The sequence below is a fragment of the Ranitomeya imitator genome, chromosome 8 (assembly GCF_032444005.1).
Source record: "Ranitomeya imitator isolate aRanImi1 chromosome 8, aRanImi1.pri, whole genome shotgun sequence".
Classification (NCBI taxonomy): domain Eukaryota; kingdom Metazoa; phylum Chordata; class Amphibia; order Anura; family Dendrobatidae; genus Ranitomeya; species Ranitomeya imitator.
Genome location: NC_091289.1, coordinates 9123912 through 9142747, shown reverse-complemented (window position 1 = coordinate 9142747; position 18836 = coordinate 9123912). Strand labels below are relative to the sequence as shown.

Genomic DNA, 18836 nt, shown 5'->3' with positions numbered 1-18836 from the left:
CTTTAACAGGGGGAAAAAAAAGACACTGGACAGAAATCTTCTCTAATTTCAAGTTTTATTAAAACAAGACATCACAGAGAGCGGTACTATACACTATAGATCCGGTATGTGTTCTCCCGTAATTTTGCCATGACGCTTTTGATGGGTAAGTTTTGTAGCCTGGCGATTTCGTGAACGGTGTGTATGGCGAGACCGGGGTGCGAAAATTTACAGACGTGTTTAGGTACCTAAAGAAAAGGAAATAGAAAAAAGTATCATTAGCGACAGATACACAGATCGCTGGGATATGATGTAACACTGATGGACGCCGCCTGCTGGTTCAGTGTCAGCACGGAGGATGCTCTGCTACTGTGCATAGTGGGGGTAGTAGTGTTCACTGCAAACAGATGTTTCCCATTACCTGTTTAGGAACGAAATACGGGGCGTCCGTCTCCACAATCAGCCGGTCCAAGGGGATTTTTGTAACGGCGTCTCGCGGTGCCACAGCAGAAGGATACGTCAGGACGGCGGTGAAGCCCACCATCATGTTCGGGAACTCCTCCAGAAATGGCTCAATGTCTTGGTAGCTGCCGGTGAAGCAGTGTCTGCGGAGAAGGAGGAGGAGATGTTACCGAGGGTCCAGACCAAGCGCGTGAACATGGAGATCGGACACATGGAGATCGGACAGGGAACGTAACTCACCGGTGTATCTTGTAGTCTCGAGGAATCAATTTTTTCAATATTTTGAACAAGTCCTTGTCCGCACCCCGACAGTGAATGACCAGAGGTTTCCCCAACTGCACAACCAGCTTCAGCTGCTTCTCGAAAACCTGCTCGGGTGGAAAAACAGAGGAATGTTGTTAGTAAACCTGATAATAAAGTGCAACAAGAACTAAATCCCCCGCAGACGTGCTGTAACCCGTAGCAAACACACCACCAAATTTTTCATGATTTTTAAGAATTCTGCTTACTGGTATTTACTAGAAACCTTAAATATTGTATAATACATGGGGGCCTCATATCACTGATCGGGGCAGATCACAAAGACCTGTTTCCATGGTAACAGGCTACAAATGCCGTAGTCTGATCCCACTATATACAGGATCTATCCCGATCATGTGATGGACGCCGGCGCCCCTTACAGTCCAATTATTGGAGCCATGTGCCTCTGTGTAACTACGAAATGACAGCAAGCACAGATCAGGAAGAAGCGGGATGGGGGTTGGGTGGGGGGCTACACAGGTTACAGCAGAATAATAATTAAAAAAAAAAAAAAGAGTCTACAGAAAGTAATTCCTCACCATGATCTGGTCTGCGATCTCCGTGGAACATTTATGGGAATAGTCCAGACCCATTTCTCCGAAGGCGATAGCTTTCGGGTGCCGCAGAGCCATCATCATCTCTTCATGCAGGTACTTATCGTAATACTGAGCGAAGTGGGGGTGACAGCCAAAAGCCCCCCACACCAAGTCCTCGTTCAGCACCTGATCCCATGGAAGCCTGTGCAGCGTGCGAGGATCGCAGTAGTCGGTGATGCAGCCCTGAAACTCCCGGGGGAAGGTGGAGGTGAACTGTTCCCGGAGGTCCGCGAAGGACGACCTGTGCGCCAGTCTGGAGTAGAGCATGTCCAGGTGGCAGTGGGTGTCTATGAAGCCTCCAGGCAGGAACTTGGAGTCCGAACTCGTAGAAGGAATTTCCAGAGTGCGTCTGCCGGACTTGGTGGTGCGACCAGGGGTCCAGGCGTCGTCAGAAGACTCGTATCGCTTGTGGCTCCTTACTATGGGGCTGACGTTGTCGCTGGACATGCTGAGGCGACTGCTGTCCAGCAGGGAAGGTTCGGACGCGTAGCTGCTGTCTTGCTCTTTCTGGCGCCAGGTGCCACGTTCTGCGGGGGGTCTGTAGACGGGGGTGATCGGCTCAGTGTAACGCTCCCAGAGACTTTCAAACTGGAGAGTGTCATCATTTATAGAACAGCAAGGCGGGAAATCGTCATCCTGAGAAAATCTGGCCAGTGGCCCCACATCTTCTACGTCAGAGAAGTCACTTCCGATAGAAGGATCCTTTTCTGCTACCTGCAAAAATAGGTAATGATTACGGCCTGTTATCTCAAGAAATGGAAATGTGTCTCCCCCTCCGATAAAACCATGAGCGAGCATTACGGCCTGTGATCATGGCTCCCTGCACAAAGCCTCCATTAGCTGAGATAGCGGCAGTGAGAGGGTTAATTGACGGGATCAGCGTTTCCACAATCTGAATAATCTGGTGGGGGTCCGGCACACCGCACCCCACCTATCAGCTCTGTGCTCCTCCAGGGGGGGATGGATGGACACAATGTACAGCGTCTTACACTGTGTAGTGGTCGGTCAAGGTACTACGGGTTGGATCTCATTGACTTCACTAGGAGCCGCAGCACCAGAATGTGACACTGCACAGTGCACCGAGCTTTGGGCCCGTACACAGAGAACTGTGGAGGTGCCGAACATCAGACCCCGATTATACCAAGGACCTTTCCTAAGTGCAAGCCATCAAGATCCCAACCCCGCACAACCCCTTTAAGAAATTACTGCTGTACTCACATCATTATCACTGTCTTCATGTAAGAACACAAGTCGGGGGATTTCCTGCGGGACTTTGGCTTCAGGACTGGGAGTCACATTGATGACCGTGTGTCTCGGGCTGGGCGCTCGCTTTCTGTCGTCGCTGCTCTGTTTCCGGTCTCCCACAGCTTCTTTCTTGGAGAGTGTGGATTTTGGGGTTGAGCGGAGCGGAGGCGAATCTTCTGGATCAGAGCGAATACTTTTTTCCACTGGTTTTCTATCATGTGAGCTCCTGGTCTCGCCGTCCCGCGCTCTCCGGGGCGTCCCCAGGATGTCATTGAACGCCCTCTTGAACAGGAGAGAAGGCACTTTGATTTTCAAGCTTTGCTGTCTCATCTCCTCGTTACTCGATCTCCTATTAGAGTCAATATTTCTCTGCTCCTGGTGATCGCGCTGGAGAGAAAATGTGGAATATTAGTGGTTTGTGGGCACAAGAGAAAATCACACTGATCATGGTGCATTACACTGTATGGAGGACTATGGGCTGTGCATTATACTACATGGAGGACTATGGGCTGTGCATTATACTATATGGAGGACTGTGGGCTGTGCATTATACTACATGGAGGACTATGGGCTGTGCATTATACTACATGGAGGACTATGGGCTGTGCATTATACTACATGGAGGACTATGGGCTGTGCATTATACTATATGGAGGACTGTGGGCTGTGCATTATACTACATGGAGGACTATGGGCTGTGCATTATACTACATGGAGGACTATGGGCTGTGCATTATACTACATGGAGGACTATGGGCTGTGCATTATACTACATGGATGACTATGGGCTGTGCATTACACTACATGGAGGACTATGGGCTGTGCATTATACTACATGGATGACTATGGGCTGTGCATTACACTGTATGGAGGACTATGGGCTGTTCATTATACTACATGGATGACTATGGGCTGTGCATTATACTACATGGATGACTATGGGCTGTGGATTATACTACATGGAGGACTATGGGCTGTGGATTATACTACATGGAGGACTATGGGCTGTGCATTATACTACATGGAGGACTATGAACTGTGCATTATACTACATGGATGACTATGGGCTGTGCATTACACTGTATGGATGACTATGGGCTGTGCATTATACTACATGGAGGACTATGGGCTGTGCATTATACTATATGGAGGACTGTGGGCTGTGCATTATACTACATGGAGGACTATGTGCTGTGCATTATACTACATGGATGACTATGGGCTGTGCATTACACTGTATGGATGACTATGGGCTGTGCATTATACTACATGGAGGACTATGGGCTGTGCATTATACTATATGGAGGACTGTGGGCTGTGCATTATACTACATGGAGGACTATGGGCTGTGCATTATACTACATGGATGACTATGGGCTGTGCATTACACTGTATGGAGGACTATGGGCTGTTCATTATACTACATGGATGACTATGGGCTGTGCATTATACTACATGGATGACTATGGGCTGTGGATTATACTACATGGAGGACTATGGGCTGTGGATTATACTACATGGAGGACTATGGGCTGTGCATTATACTACATGGAGGACTATGGGCTGTGCATTATACTACATGGATGACTATGGGCTGTGCATTACACTGTATGGATGACTATGGGCTGTGCATTATACTACATGGAGGACTATGGTCTGTGCATTATACTACATGGAGGACTATGGGCTGTGCATTATACTACATGGAGGACTATGGGCTGTGCATTATACTACATGGATGACTATGGGCTGTGCATTACACTGTATGGAGGACTATGGGCTGTTCATTATACTACATGGATGACTATGGGCTGTGCATTATACTACATGGATGACTATGGGCTGTGGATTATACTACATGGAGGACTATGGGCTGTGGATTATACTACATGGAGGACTATGGGCTGTGCATTATACTACATGGAGGACTATGGGCTGTGCATTATACTACATGGATGACTATGGGCTGTGCATTATACTACATGGAGGACTATGGGCTGTGCATTATACTACATGGAGGACTATGGTCTGTGCATTATACTACATGGAGGACTATGGGCTGTGCATTATACTACATGGAGGACTATGGGCTGTGCATTATACTACATGGAGGACTATGGGCTGTGCATTATACTACATGGAGGACTATGAGCTGTGCATTATACTACATGGAGGACTATGGGCTGTGCATTATACTACATGGAGGACTATGGGCTGTGGATTATACTACATGGAGGACTATGGGCTGTGCATTATACTACATGGAGGACTATGGGCTGTGCATTATACTACATGGAGGACTATGGGCTGTTCATTATACTACATGGAGGACTATGGGCTGTTCATTATACTACATGGAGGACTATGGGCTGTTCATTATACTACATGGAGGACTATGGGCTGTGCATTATACTACATGGAGGACTATGGGCTGTGCATTATGCTACATGGAGGACTATGGGCTGTGCATTATACTACATGGAGGACTATGGTCTGTGCATTATACTATATGGAGGACTATGGGCTGTGCATTATACTACATGGAGGACTATGGGCTGTGCATTATACGACATGGAGGACTATGGGCTGTGCATTATACTACATACAGCTCTGGCAAAAATTAAAAGACCACCACATCACATCCCTGTCATGGCCGCCCATTCTCCAGACCTGACCCCCATTGAAAACATCTGGAATGTAATCAAGAGGATGATGGATAGTCACAAGCCATCAAACAAAGAAGAACGGCTGACATTATTGTACCAGGAGCGGCATCAGGTCACCAAGGAGCAGAGTGACAGACTGGAGGAAAGCTGCCAAGACGCAGGAAAGCCGGGATTAAAAATCATGGTTATTCCACCAAATATTGATTTCTGAACTTCATGAGATAAAACATTAGTATTGTTGTTTCTAAATGATTATAAACTTGTTTTCTTTGCATTATTTGAGGTGTGAAAGCAACGAGTTGTTTTTTTTTTTTTTTAATTTTGACCATTTTTCTTTGCCTAAAAAAAAATCTAAAATGTATTGCTTGGAACTACGGAGAGATGTTGTCAGAAGTTTATAGAATATATAAGCAATTTACATTTTACTAAAAAATATACCTATAAAGAGAAAAATCAGACAAACTGAACATTTTGCACAGATATCTACAGAAAAACTACTGCCACAAATGCTTTACTGCACTATTCATCCTCACATCCACCCAAACTTAAGAATTCCATTCCAATAGGACAATTCTTGCGAGCTCGTCACATTTGCTCAAATGATACAACTTTTCACAGACAGGCAAAAAAATCTAGAGCGTAGATTTAAGAACAGAGGATATCCAGCCAGAGAAATAACGAGGGGTTACCTTCGTGCTTCACAACAGAGCAGATCTAATTTTCTGTCTAAACCCCCTCGTATAAAGACCACAACTGCAGACACTGGTCCAAGATTTATCACAAAATTTAATTCAAACTGGGCCAAAATAAATCAAATTTTTAGAAAACATTGGCCCGTTTTACTAACTGACAGAGACTTACATAAACAATGAACACCTTACCCTTCCATCACATGGCGAAAGTCGCAGGCCCTGGGTGACACGCTCTGCAGGAGCCATTACATACCTCCTAAGACTAAGGTTACTTTCACACTGGCGTTTTTTTTTTTAATACATCGCAATGCGTCGTTTAGGGGAAAAAACGCATCCTGCAAAGTTGTTTGCAGGATGCGTTTTTGCCCCATAGAGTAACATTACCGACGCATTGCGACGTATTGACACACGTCGCAACCATCGTGCGACGGTTGCGCCGTGTTGTGGCGGACCGCCGGGAGCAAAAAACGTTGAATGTAACGTTTTTTGCTGCCGACAGACCGCCCCCACCCCCCCGCACCTCACAATGGGGCAGCGGATGCGCCGGAGAAATGCATCCGCTGCACCCATTGCGCGGCGCATCAAACGCTAGCGTCGGAATCTCGGCCTGACGCAATGCGACGGGCCGAATCCGACGCTAGTGTGAAAGAAGCCTAACCCCTTTTCAAGCACCAGTAAAGGACCACCCTGGGGATGTTTCCCTCGTGGAAATTGTTCAGCATGCCGAATCATCATAAGGACAAAGGAATTTTCAAATTCAAAAGGAGACAAGATCTGTAAAATTGTGCATCATATCACATGCGACACAGAGGCGATCATTTACCATATCAGCTGCCCCTGTGGTCTGATACATGACGACCAGAGCATTTAAAATTCGTATACAAGAACATGTCAGAGACATTAAAAATGCAGCACAATGTTTAGAATCACATCTCCTAAAAACTATTCCAAAACATTTTTTGGATGTCCATGCTTGCAATCCAAAAGGCCTGATAGCCCGGGGCATTGACCATGTACACATGGGCATCTGTGGTGGAAACCTAAAACAAAAGCTTCTGCAAAAAGAGACACTTCACACCATGACACCTCACGGCCTTAATGAAGCCGTCAGTTTCAAGTCTTTTCTTTAAATTCCATCTGTGCGCTATTTTAATTGAGTCATGCTTTTTTTTTGTTATGTATTTTATTCCAATATTTACTTCTCATCTCTATTTTCTAGATACTTTTTTCAATATGTCATTATTCATCATGTTCTACTTTATGAGGACCGGTCAACATGCAACATCGGATATGAGAAAAATATTTTTGGAGAGACAGCATCGGAGCACGGGGGGGCGGGCATCGGAGCACGGGGGGGTGGGATCGGGGCAGCCACACTCCGCCCACGCACTTTCGCCCGCTTCCCCGCACTTCCTGCTGCAGCGGTTCGGCACCACAAACCGCAATAAAACCCACAGATATATTTTTGATCTGCGGGTTTTACTGCGGGTTTGACCTCACATTGGAGGTCTATGGGTGCAGAACCGCTGCGGCTCCGAAAAAAGAAGTGACATGGTACTTCTTTTTTACCGCGGCTATTCAGCGCAGCTTTTTTTCCCGATTCCCGCATCATGTGCACAGTGGTTCCTGTTTTCCATAGGGTACAGTGTACTGTACCCTGCATGGAAAACAGCTGCGGAACCGCAGCGGCAAGAACGCTGCGGTTCCGCAGAAAAAAACGCACTGTGTGAACATGGACTAAGTGTTGTGCAATGACCTTTTTATATGTAACTATATTATGCACTTCCTGTTGGTAGATCCCTAATTACTACTGCTAATATTCTACCTAATGATTGCATAACGGGTCCACCCACTAAAAAGTAGTGCAGGTTAAAAACCCTTATTCTGACCTCTAAATAAGTTAACCATCTGCGTATGATAATACTTAGACTATAGCTGGACTATTCATCTTAACCGTGTGCTACACACTATATACCAAGACACTTTATGGTCCTTCTCTATTACGATAGCTCAATGTTAACCCCTCTATATCTCCTCTGTATATTTATATAGCTATACCCAAACATTGCAATCATCTAATCGTACCTGCTGATAGACACATTAATCCAGTTATCGCCACATGAGCCCGCTGTCATGTCTATTTAGACAGGCTATAACTTTATTACGGACTCTGGCATTATACTATCCTGTCTGTTATACTAGTACAGATCCGGCATGGACGTGCTTCGCGCATGCGCTGTGCTGGCCCTGTGTCTAGGGAGGCTCGGACGCATCACTATGGGCGGTGATGACGTCAGTCCTCCCACCCGACGCCCGCCGGGCTCCCTCCTCGCACGGCAGCACATCATGCGGGCTGATGTATTTATCCAGCGACCGGCCCCTTTCTTCAGACACCATGGAACTTGTTACCTTGTTGATCTAGGCGCAGACGCACTCTGGGCACGCGCTGCGCCGGCCGGATGCTGGGGGAGGCTTGGGTGTGTTGCCTCGGCGATGGGAGGTGATGACGTATGTCCTCCCTCCCATCGCTGGTGCTGCGCGCCGGGGCGGGGCATCATGCACAGCAGTGCGCCGATTCGCTGGTTAGATCCCAATCTTTAGAGATATATATCCATGACTCTCAGCTTTTAATCACGCCTCCTGACGAAGCCGTGTGGGCGGTGAAACGCGCGTCGAGGCATTACGTGTGCGACGGACACAGCGGCACACTAGGATCATCATGTCCCAAGGTAAAATAATATGACCTGTTACCTGCATTGCCAGACTCTGGGTCTAACCAACTGCCGGTATGATGTAACTGCCATCGCTGGGCTACATTGGGTGATTATTCAAAGTGGAGCAAACTGAAATTGAGAGCACCAGTTATTAATAACCATAGCGATATACCGCCCCCTTACCCTGCTTATAGTTAGGACTTTGATATCCATTTTAGCACATATGGTAAGCCTGTACCTGGACTTTCTGGCCCATTGTCTTGGAGACTGTATGCCGCTGTGCCCACTGGGACATGTTTCTTTTTCTTATTGCTAGTATCAATATTGTCGTTCTGTTGGTGTTGGCGATCTTTTAGCTGTTTTTCACTGATTATCTTCTGTTTAGAATTTTTGTCCTATTTTTGTATTATTTGTATTTAATAAAATTATATTTATTCACTCACACACAATACCCCCTTCCAATTATTTTGGGATCCACAATAGATTTGTTTTACAGGACAGAGCTATTGTTTCTGCTGTCTAATATTACTAGTATAAGGACCCAATTTGTTGCTCTTCTTAGCATCCGTCGGTAAAAATGATAGGCCTAAGGGGTTAACTTCTGTTTTGGCCACGGAAATCTTTTTTTAGGTTATACGGAGAGATGTTGTCAGAAGTTTATAGAATATATAAGCAATTTACATTTTACTCAAAAATATACCTATAAAGAGAAAAATCAGACAAACTGAACATTTTGCAGTGGTCTCTTAATTTTTGCCAGATCTGTACATGGAGGACTATGGGCTGTGCATTATACTGTATGGAGGACTATGGGGAGTGCATTATACTGTATGGAGAACTATGGGCTGTGCATTATACTGTATGGAGGACTATGGGGAGTGCATTATACTGTATGGAGGACTATGGGCTGTGCATTATACTACATGGAGGACTATGGGGAGTGCATTATACTGTATGGAGGACTATGGGGAGTGCATTATACTGTATGGAGGACTATGGGGAGTGCATTATACTACATGGAGGACTATGGGGAGTGCATTATACTGTATGGAGGACTATGGGGAGTGCATTATACTGTATGGAGGACTATGGGCTGTGCATTATACTGTATGGAGGACTATGGGCTGTGCATTATACTACATGGAGGACTATGGGGAGTGCATTATACTGTATGGAGGACTATGGGGAGTGCATTACACTGTATGGAGGACTATGGGCTGTGCATTATACTGTATGGAGGACTATGGGCTGTGCATTATACTGTATGGAGGACTATGGGGAGTGCATTATACTACATGGAGGACTATGGGGAGTGCATTATACTACATGGAGGACTATGGGGAGTGCATTATACTGTATGGAGGACTATGGGGAGTGCATTATACTACATGGAGGACTATGGGGAGTGCATTATACTGTATGGAGGACTATGGGCTGGCATTATACTACATGGAGGACTATGGGGAGTGCATTATACTACATGGAGGACTATGGGGAGTGCATTATACTGTATGGAGGACTATGGGCTGTGCATTATACTGTATGGAGGACTATGGGCTGGCATTATACTACATGGAGGACTATGGGGAGTGCATTATACTGTATGGAGGACTATGGGGAGTGCATTACACTGTATGGAGGACTATGGGCTGGCATTATACTACATGGAGGACTATGGGGAGTGCATTATACTACATGGAGGACTATGGGGAGTGCATTATACTGTATGGAGGACTATGGGCTGGCATTATACTACATGGAGGACTATGGGGAGTGCATTATACTACATGGATGACTATGGGCTGTGCATTACACTGTATGGAGGACTATGGGCTGGCATTATACTACATGGAGGACTATGGGGAGTGCATTATACTACATGGAGGACTATGGGGAGTGCATTATACTGTATGGAGGACTATGGGCTGGCATTATACTACATGGAGGACTATGGGGAGTGCATTATACTACATGGAGGACTATGGGCTGTGCATTACACTGTATGGAAGACTATGGGCTGTGCATTATACTGTATGGAGGACTATGGGGAGTGAATTATACTGTATGGAGGACTATGGGGAGTGCATTATACTACATGGAGGACTATGGGGAGTGCATTATACTACATGGAGGACTATTGGGAGTGCATTATACTACATGGAGGACTATGGGGAGTGCATTATACTACATGGAGGACTATGGGGAGTGCATTATACTACATGGAGGACTATGGGGAGTACATTATACTTCTGCTATGGCGTCTTGACTTCTATATACACCCCTGGTGATTATAATGGTTTATATTTTTCTATTCATTAAAGAACAGCGGCAGAACAGGGAACATATACCAGAATGAAGGAGATAAACATCAGGATGGGGGGCATATACATATATATATCATGGGGGGCCCGGTCCAAATCTTGCACAGGGGCCCTTAAAACTCTAGTACCTCCACTGCTTGGTCACACATTCTCGCTACAACAGTATTCACAAAGGACTTTGGGATCCCCATTCTTGATATTGTGGTGGTCTCTATAGCCAGACCCCTGAATATTGCTACTGAAGTACCTCTTTCTCAGGCGCCGCCTCTGATGTCTCTATGTGGGTGGCAGTTCTTTGGGATTGCACTCCGTCCGTTTGTCTCCTCTGGGCCCTCACAGTGGAGCGGACCCCGGTTCCGACATCCGGCCGGCGTCTAGGCGTACTCTGCAGGGGAGAGAAGATCACCCGCTGCTCTCGGGACTGGCTGCGACTCTCCACATCGCGCTCTCGGCTGCGACTCTCCACATCGCGCTCTCGGCTGCGACTCCCATCGTCGCGCTCTCGGCTGCGACTCCCATCATCGCTCTCTCGGCTGCGACTCTCAGCATTACGCTCTCGGCTGTGACTGACTATCCGTGACTTGCTGCTCTTCCGATATTTGCAAGGAGATACCTCGGGCGGACTCTGCCATCTATGCTTCCGTGAACCGCTCGCGCTCCTATCTGTCATGATGACTTTAAGAGCTAAAAAAAGGAAAAAAAAATGTATTCATTAGTCACAAGCGTAAAGATGACATTCAGCAACTTGTCATCCTTTCTGGACATCCTGAATGGGAGAGGGGACCCCAATATGTCCAGATCTCTACCAGATGTCAATATTAGAAAAACGCTGCAACATAAACACCAAAAATCCATCCTGCGCCTATAATGGAAAATGTGATATAATGTGTGAGAGTCAATAATCTGCGCTCACACGCCGCTCAGGATCCGTCACCAGCACTGAAGACGCGGTGGAGCCGTTCACACTCTGCGTTTTTTTTTAACCCTGTGTTGCTGCAGAAAAACCACAGCGGTAAATCTGCAATAAATTATACCTCACACCCACAACCTGCAGAGCAGACACTGAGTGGTCGGGGGGTCTGACACCCGCACCCCCGCAGAGCAGTCACTGACTGAGTGGTCGGGGGGTCTGACACCCGCACCCCGCAGAGCAGACACTGACTGAGTGGTTGGGGGGTCTGACACCCACACCCCTGCAGAGCAGTCACTGACTGAGTGGTCGGGGGGTCTGACACCTGCTCCCCTGCAGAGCAGACACTGAGTGGTGGGGGGTCTGACACCCGCCCCCCGCAGAGCAGACACTGACTGAGTGGTGGGGGGTCTGACACCCGCTCTCCTGCAGAGCAGACACTGACTGAGTGGTTGGGGGGTCTGACACCCGCTCTCCTGCAGAGCAGACACTGACTGAGTGGTGGGGGGTCTGACACCCGCACCCCCGCAGAGCAGACACTGACTGAGTGGTTGGGGGGTCTGACACCCGCTCTCCTGCAGAGCAGACACTGACTGAGTGGTCGGGGGTCTGACACCCGCACCCCCGCAGAGCAGACACTGAGTGGTGGGGGGTCTGACACCCACTCCCCTGCAGAGCAGACACTGACTGAGTGGTCGGGGGTCTGACACCCGCACCCCCGCAGAGCAGACATTGAGTGGTGGGGGGTCTGACACCCACTCCCCTGCAGACCAGACACTGACTGAGTGGTTGGGGGGTCTGACACCCACTCCCCTGCAGAGCAGACACTGACTGAGTGGTTGGGGGGTCTGACACCCGCTCTCCTGCAGAGCAGACACTGAGTGGTGGGGGGTCTGACACCTGCAGAGCAGACACTGAGTGGTGGGGGGTCTGACACCCACTCCCCTGCAGAGCAGACACTGAGTGGTCCTGGGGTCTGACACCCACTCCCCTGCAGAGCAGACACTGAGTGGTGGGGGGTCTGACACCCACACCCCCGCAGAGCAGACACTGAGTGGTGGGGGGTCTGACACCCACACCCCCGCAGAGCAGACACTGAGTGGTGGGGGGTCTGACACCCGCTCCCCGCAGAGCAGACACTGAGTGGTGGGGGGTCTGACACCCGCTCCCCGCAGAGCAGACACTGAGTGGTGGGGGGTCTGACACCCGCTCCCCGCAGAGCAGACACTGAGTGGTGGGGGGTCTGACACCCACACCCCCGCAGAGCAGACACTGAGTGGTCGGGGGTCTGACACCCGCACCCCCGCAGAGCAGACACTGAGTGGTCGGGGGTCTGACACCCACTACCCTGCAGAGCAGACACTGAGTGGTCGGGGGTCTGACACCCACTCCCCCGCAGAGCAGACACTGAGTGGTGGGGGGTCTGACACCCACACCCCCGCAGAGCAGACACTGAGTGGTCGGGGGTCTGACACCCGCACCCCCGCAGAGCAGACACTGAGTGGTCGGGGGTCTGACACCCACTCCCCCGCAGAGCAGACACTGAGTGGTCGGGGGTCTGACACCCGCACCCCCGCAGAGCAGACACTGAGTGGTCGGGGGTCTGACACCCACTCCCCTACAGAGCAGACACTGAGTGGTGGGGGGTCTGACACCCGCTCCCTGCAGAGCAGACACTGAGTGGTGGGGGGTCTGACACCCGCTCCCTGCAGAGCAGACACTGAGTGGTCGGGGATCTGACACCCGCACCCCCGCAGAGCAGACACTGAGTGGTGGGGGGTCTGACACCCGCACCCCCGCAGAGCAGACACTGAGTGGTCGGGGGTCTGACACCCGCACCCCCGCAGAGCAGACACTGAGTGGTGGGGGGTCTGACACCCGCACCCCCGCAGAGCAGACACTGAGTGGTGGGGGGTCTGACACCCGCACCCCCGCAGAGCAGACACTGAGTGGTGGGGGGTCTGACACCCACACCCCCGCAGAGCAGACACTGAGTGGTCGGGGGTCTGACACCCGCACCCCCGCAGAGCAGACACTGAGTGGTGGGGGGTCTGACACCCGCACCCCCGCAGAGCAGACACTGAGTGGTGGGGGGTCTGACACCCGCACCCCCGCAGAGCAGACACTGAGTGGTGGGGGGTCTGACACCCGCACCCCCGCAGAGCAGACACTGAGTGGTGGGGGGTCTGACACCCGCTCCCCGCAGAGCAGACACTGAGTGGTGGGGGGTCTGACACCCGCACCCCCGCAGAGCAGACACTGAGTGGTGGGGGGTCTGACACCCGCCCCCCGCAGAGCAGACACTGAGTGGTCGGGGGTCTGACACCCGCTCCCCGCAGAGCAGACACTGAGTGGTCGGGGGTCTGACACCCGCCCCCCGCAGAGCAGACACTGATGATCGGCCATAATGATAGGACAGTGATAAACCCCTTATAAAAAGTAAATAAAAGTATTTTCTGCGCCTTTAGACTCTCGTTCACACGTCGCTTCTTTTCCCCTTTTGTTACTTTCTTTTTAATCAATATTGATGGGACAAAAGGAGCTTTATCCACAAAATCTGCATATAAAACACCTCAGAAACGCAGCTTTATTCGGAATCGTCCTGCTTTGTTCTTGTGGGGGGGACAGAAGGGATCTAAACCGCTGGGTGTGAACTTCCCCGAGGTGCCACCGTGCGCTCGGCCGCAGATACTCGGCGTCACTCCCCGGTCACCAGCAGACTTTAACTATGAACGTTCCGCCCATAACATGCACTGTGCCCGGGGCCCGCACTCTATCAGGCCTGCTCTGTGGTACTACTAGTCCCAGCAGCTCACTGCCCTGTTGGTGTTTGCACAGAACCGACAGCTGAACCCGTGAACTGTACTGAAGCTACAAAGCACCGAGAACCGAGTTCTACCGGCGGCCCTGTCACACATGCGCACCACCCGTGCCGGGAGCGCCCGAACTTACTGCCGCACAGCACCGCCGCCCCGAGAACTCTGCTCTCCGCCTTCCGCGGCCCAGCGCCCCCTACAGCGCCTAACAGTGATTGGCTGAACCCTAGCGCGATACCGCCCCACCCCCTCCTGTTCTGCTCGTTTATTCGTCAGAAAACTTGTCCGCCTAATTGTTCGACTCTCCTATTGGTTGATGAAAGTGATGCGATTTGATTGGCTGATAAGTACAAGCTGATAACCAGTTTGTTCTAGTAAAAATTACAGAGAAGTAGAGAAATGTCACTTCACACGAGATTGTATCATAGAGAGGACGGGGCCGCACACGTGAGCCATGTATAGCGGGGCTATCAGTGCTGTGGCCAATCAGATCACTGCTTTCATTATCAGGCTTTTGGAATCTGATTGGAGTCTAGGTATGAGGCTGCCCAATCAGAATACAGCTTTCATTTTGGAAATAGCAAACACCTGAATGGTTGCTATGCACAACGTCGTCACTATAGCCCATGTGTATGTGATAGGGCTAAAGTAAAACATTATATATATATATACAATATACTAGATTGTGGCCCGATTCTAACGCATCGGGTATTCTAGAATATGCATGTCCACGTAGTATATTGCCCAGCCACGTAGTATATAGCAGAGCCGCGTAGTATATAGCACAGCCACGTAGTATATTGCCCAGCCACGTAGTATATAGCACAGCCACGTAGTATATTGCCCAGCCACATAGTATATAGCACAGCCACGTAGTATATAGCACAGCCACATAGTATATAGCAGAGCCACATAGTATATAGCAGAGCCACGTAGTATATAGCACAGCCACGTAGTATATAGCACAGCCACATAGTATATAGCAGAGCCACGTAGTATATAGCAGAGCCACGTAGTATATAGCACAGCCACGTAGTATATAGCACAGCCACGTAGTATATTGCCCAGCCACGTAGTATATTGCCCAGCCACGTAGTATATAGCAGAGCCGCGTAGTATATAGCACAGCCACGTAGTATATTGCCCAGCCACGTAGTATATAGCACAGCCACGTAGTATATAGCACAGCCACGTAGTATATTGCCCAGCCACGTAGTATATTGCCCAGCCACATAGTATATAGCAGAGCCACGTAGTATATAGCACAGCCACGTAGTATATTGCCCAGCCACGTAGTATATAGCACAGCCACGTAGTATATAGCAGAGCCACGTAGTATATAGCAGAGCCACGTAGTATATAGCACAGCCACGTAGTATATAGCACAGCCACGTAGTATATAGCACAGCCACGTAGTATATTGCCCAGCCACATAGTATATAGCAGAGCCACGTAGTATATAGCACAGCCACGTAGTATATAGCACAGCCACGTAGTATATAGCACAGCCACGTAGTATATAGCACAGCCACATAGTATATAGCAGAGCCACATAGTATATAGCAGAGCCACGTAGTATATAGCACAGCCACATAGTCTATAGCAGAGCCACGTAGTCTATAGCACAGCCACGTAGTATATAGCACAGCCACGTAGTATATAGCACAGCCACGTAGTATATTGCCCAGCCACGTAGTATATAGCACAGCCACGTAGTATATTGCCCAGCCACGTAGTATATAGCACAGCCACGTATTATATAGCACAGCCACGTAGTATATTGCCCAGCCACGTAGTATATAGCAGAGCCACGTAGTATATTGCCCAGCCACGTAGTATATAGCAGAGCCACGTAGTATATTGCCCAGCCACGTAGTATATAGCAGAGCCACGTAGTATATAGCACAGCCACGTAGTATATAGCACAGCCACGTAGTATATAGCACAGCCACGTAGTATATAGCACAGCCACGTAGTATATAGCACAGCCACGTAGTATATAGCACAGCCACGTAGTATATAGCACAGCCACGTAGTATATTGCCCAGCCACGTAGTATATAGCAGAGCCACGTAGTATGTTGCCCAGCCACGTAGTATATAGCAGAGCCACGTAGTATATTGCCCAGTCACGTAGTATATTGCCCAGCACAGAGCCATGTAGTATAGAGACTTAAAAAAAAACCATATACTCACCTATAGTTGAAGTCCTGCTATACTCACCCTCCGCCACCTTTCTCGCTCCTCGGGACGCTCCTGGGACCGTTCCATTGCAAGCGACAGCTTGCGGTCCCAGGGCTGGTGTGAGCAGGACCTATGATGACGTCACGGTCACATGACCGTGATGTCACGGCAGGTCCTTGTCGCACACCAGCCCTGGGACCGGAAGCTGCCGCTTGCAATGGAACGGTCCCAGGAGCGTCCCGAGGAGCGAGAAAGGCGGCGGAGGGTGAGTATAGCAGGTTTTTTAAATTATTCTTAACATGACCTATTTTTACTATTAATGCTGCATAGGCATAGTATGCATAGTAAATAGTTGGGGACACACAGGGTTAATAGCAGCGGTAACGGAGCGCGTTACACCGCGGGCCGTTACCGCTGCCAGTAACCCTGTGTGAGTGGTGAGTGGAGGGGATTATGGAGCGGGCGCCGGGCAGTGAGTGCAGGGGAGTAGGGGAGGGACTAATCGGACTGTGCCCGTCGCTGATTGGTCGCGGCAGCCATGACAGGCAGCTGCCGAGACCAATCAGCGAATGAATAACCGTGACAGAAGGACAGAGACAGACGGAAGTGACCCTTAGACAATTATGTATATAGATATCTAATAGATAAAGCTGAGTGTGTGTGTGTGTGTGTGTGTGTCTGGGATTGGCATCTGCACCGTCGCAGCTACAGCCACAAAATTTTGCACAGTCACACGTCTGGACCCCGAGAGCGTCATAGGCTACGTTGTGAGGCGAAATTTTAACCCCGCGTGTTCCAATTCACCAAACAGTTTTGCCCCTATCTACATAATGGGGAAAAAGTGAAAGGAAAAGTGTTGGAGGCAAATTGACAGCTGCCAGACGTGAACAAGGGGGACTTAAAGAATGAGAGCGATGGCGCCAAAGAGTATATACCGTACAGTTGCTAAGGTGGGGCCCCGACATGGAATACTCACCACACACGGGGATATGAACACACACACAAAATGCGCCACACACTACCACATGCTTGAACACATATATCACCCTCAGCACACATTTCACCACACATACACCAACCTCGCCACATAAAAGTCGAAACACAAAAGTCGCCGCGCAAAACTCGCCACATGCAAATCTCGCCACACGCAAAACTTGCACATGCAGAAAAATTGCCACATGCACAAAAGTTGCAACTCTTGCAAAAGTTGCCTCACACAAAACTTGCATACTCAAAACGCACCACATAAAACTCGCCACGCGCAAAACTTGCTGCACACAACTTGCTACACTAACCTGTCACATGCAACTCGACACACAAAAAGTTGCTACACGCATGTTGCCACACAAAACTCATCTCACAAAAGTCGCTACATGCATGTCGCCACACGCAACTCAACACACACAACTTGACACATGAAACTCACACAAGTCTGGTATTATCCTTCAAAAATAAAAGGAGATGACACACAGGTATATACTATATACAGGGGAGATGGCACACAGGTATATACTATATACAGGAGAGATGACACACAGATATATACTATATACACGAGGAGATGACACACAGGTATATACTATATACAGGGGAGATGGCACACAGGTATATACTATATACAGGAGAGATGACACACAGGTATATACTATATACAGGAGGAGATGACACACAGATATATACTATATACACGAGGAGATGACATACAGGTACATACTATATACAGGGGAGATGACACAGGTATATACTATATACAGGAGGAGATGACACACAGGTATATACTATATACAGGAGGAGATGACACAGGTATATACTATATACAGGGGAGATGACACAGGTATATACTATATACACGAGGAGATAACACACAGATATATACTATATACACGAGGAGATGACACACAGGTATATACTATATACAGGAGGAGAGGACACTGGTATATACTATATTCAGG

The 18836-nt window shown here is 48.9% G+C and overlaps 1 protein-coding gene across 1 annotated transcript; it reads right to left on the bottom strand.

The window, feature by feature from the left end:
- Positions 1-36: 36 nt before the first annotated feature.
- Positions 37-14899, bottom strand: TATDN2 (TatD DNase domain containing 2). The gene is made up of 7 exons (XM_069736219.1): positions 14838-14899; positions 11223-11659; positions 2556-2969; positions 1281-2051; positions 682-809; positions 401-584; positions 37-227 (listed from the first exon to the last, which is right to left on the bottom strand). Exons 2-7 carry the CDS (start codon positions 11643-11645, stop codon positions 87-89), a joined length of 2061 nt encoding a protein of 686 aa, XP_069592320.1. The 5' UTR covers positions 11646-11659; positions 14838-14899; the 3' UTR covers positions 37-86.
- Positions 14900-18836: the final 3937 nt, after the last annotated feature.

Excerpts from the sequence above, each read along its gene's own strand:
- TATDN2 (XM_069736219.1), bottom strand. The coding sequence starts at position 11,645 with ATGACAGATAGGAGCGCGAGCGGTTCACGGAAGCATAGATGGCAGAGT. Across the intron at positions 810-1,280 it reads AGATCGCAGACCAGATCATG|GTTTTCGAGAAGCAGCTGAA; the intron begins GTGAGGAATTAC and ends CCACCCGAGCAG. Across the intron at positions 228-400 it reads CGTATTTCGTTCCTAAACAG|GTACCTAAACACGTCTGTAA; the intron begins GTAATGGGAAAC and ends CCTTTTCTTTAG.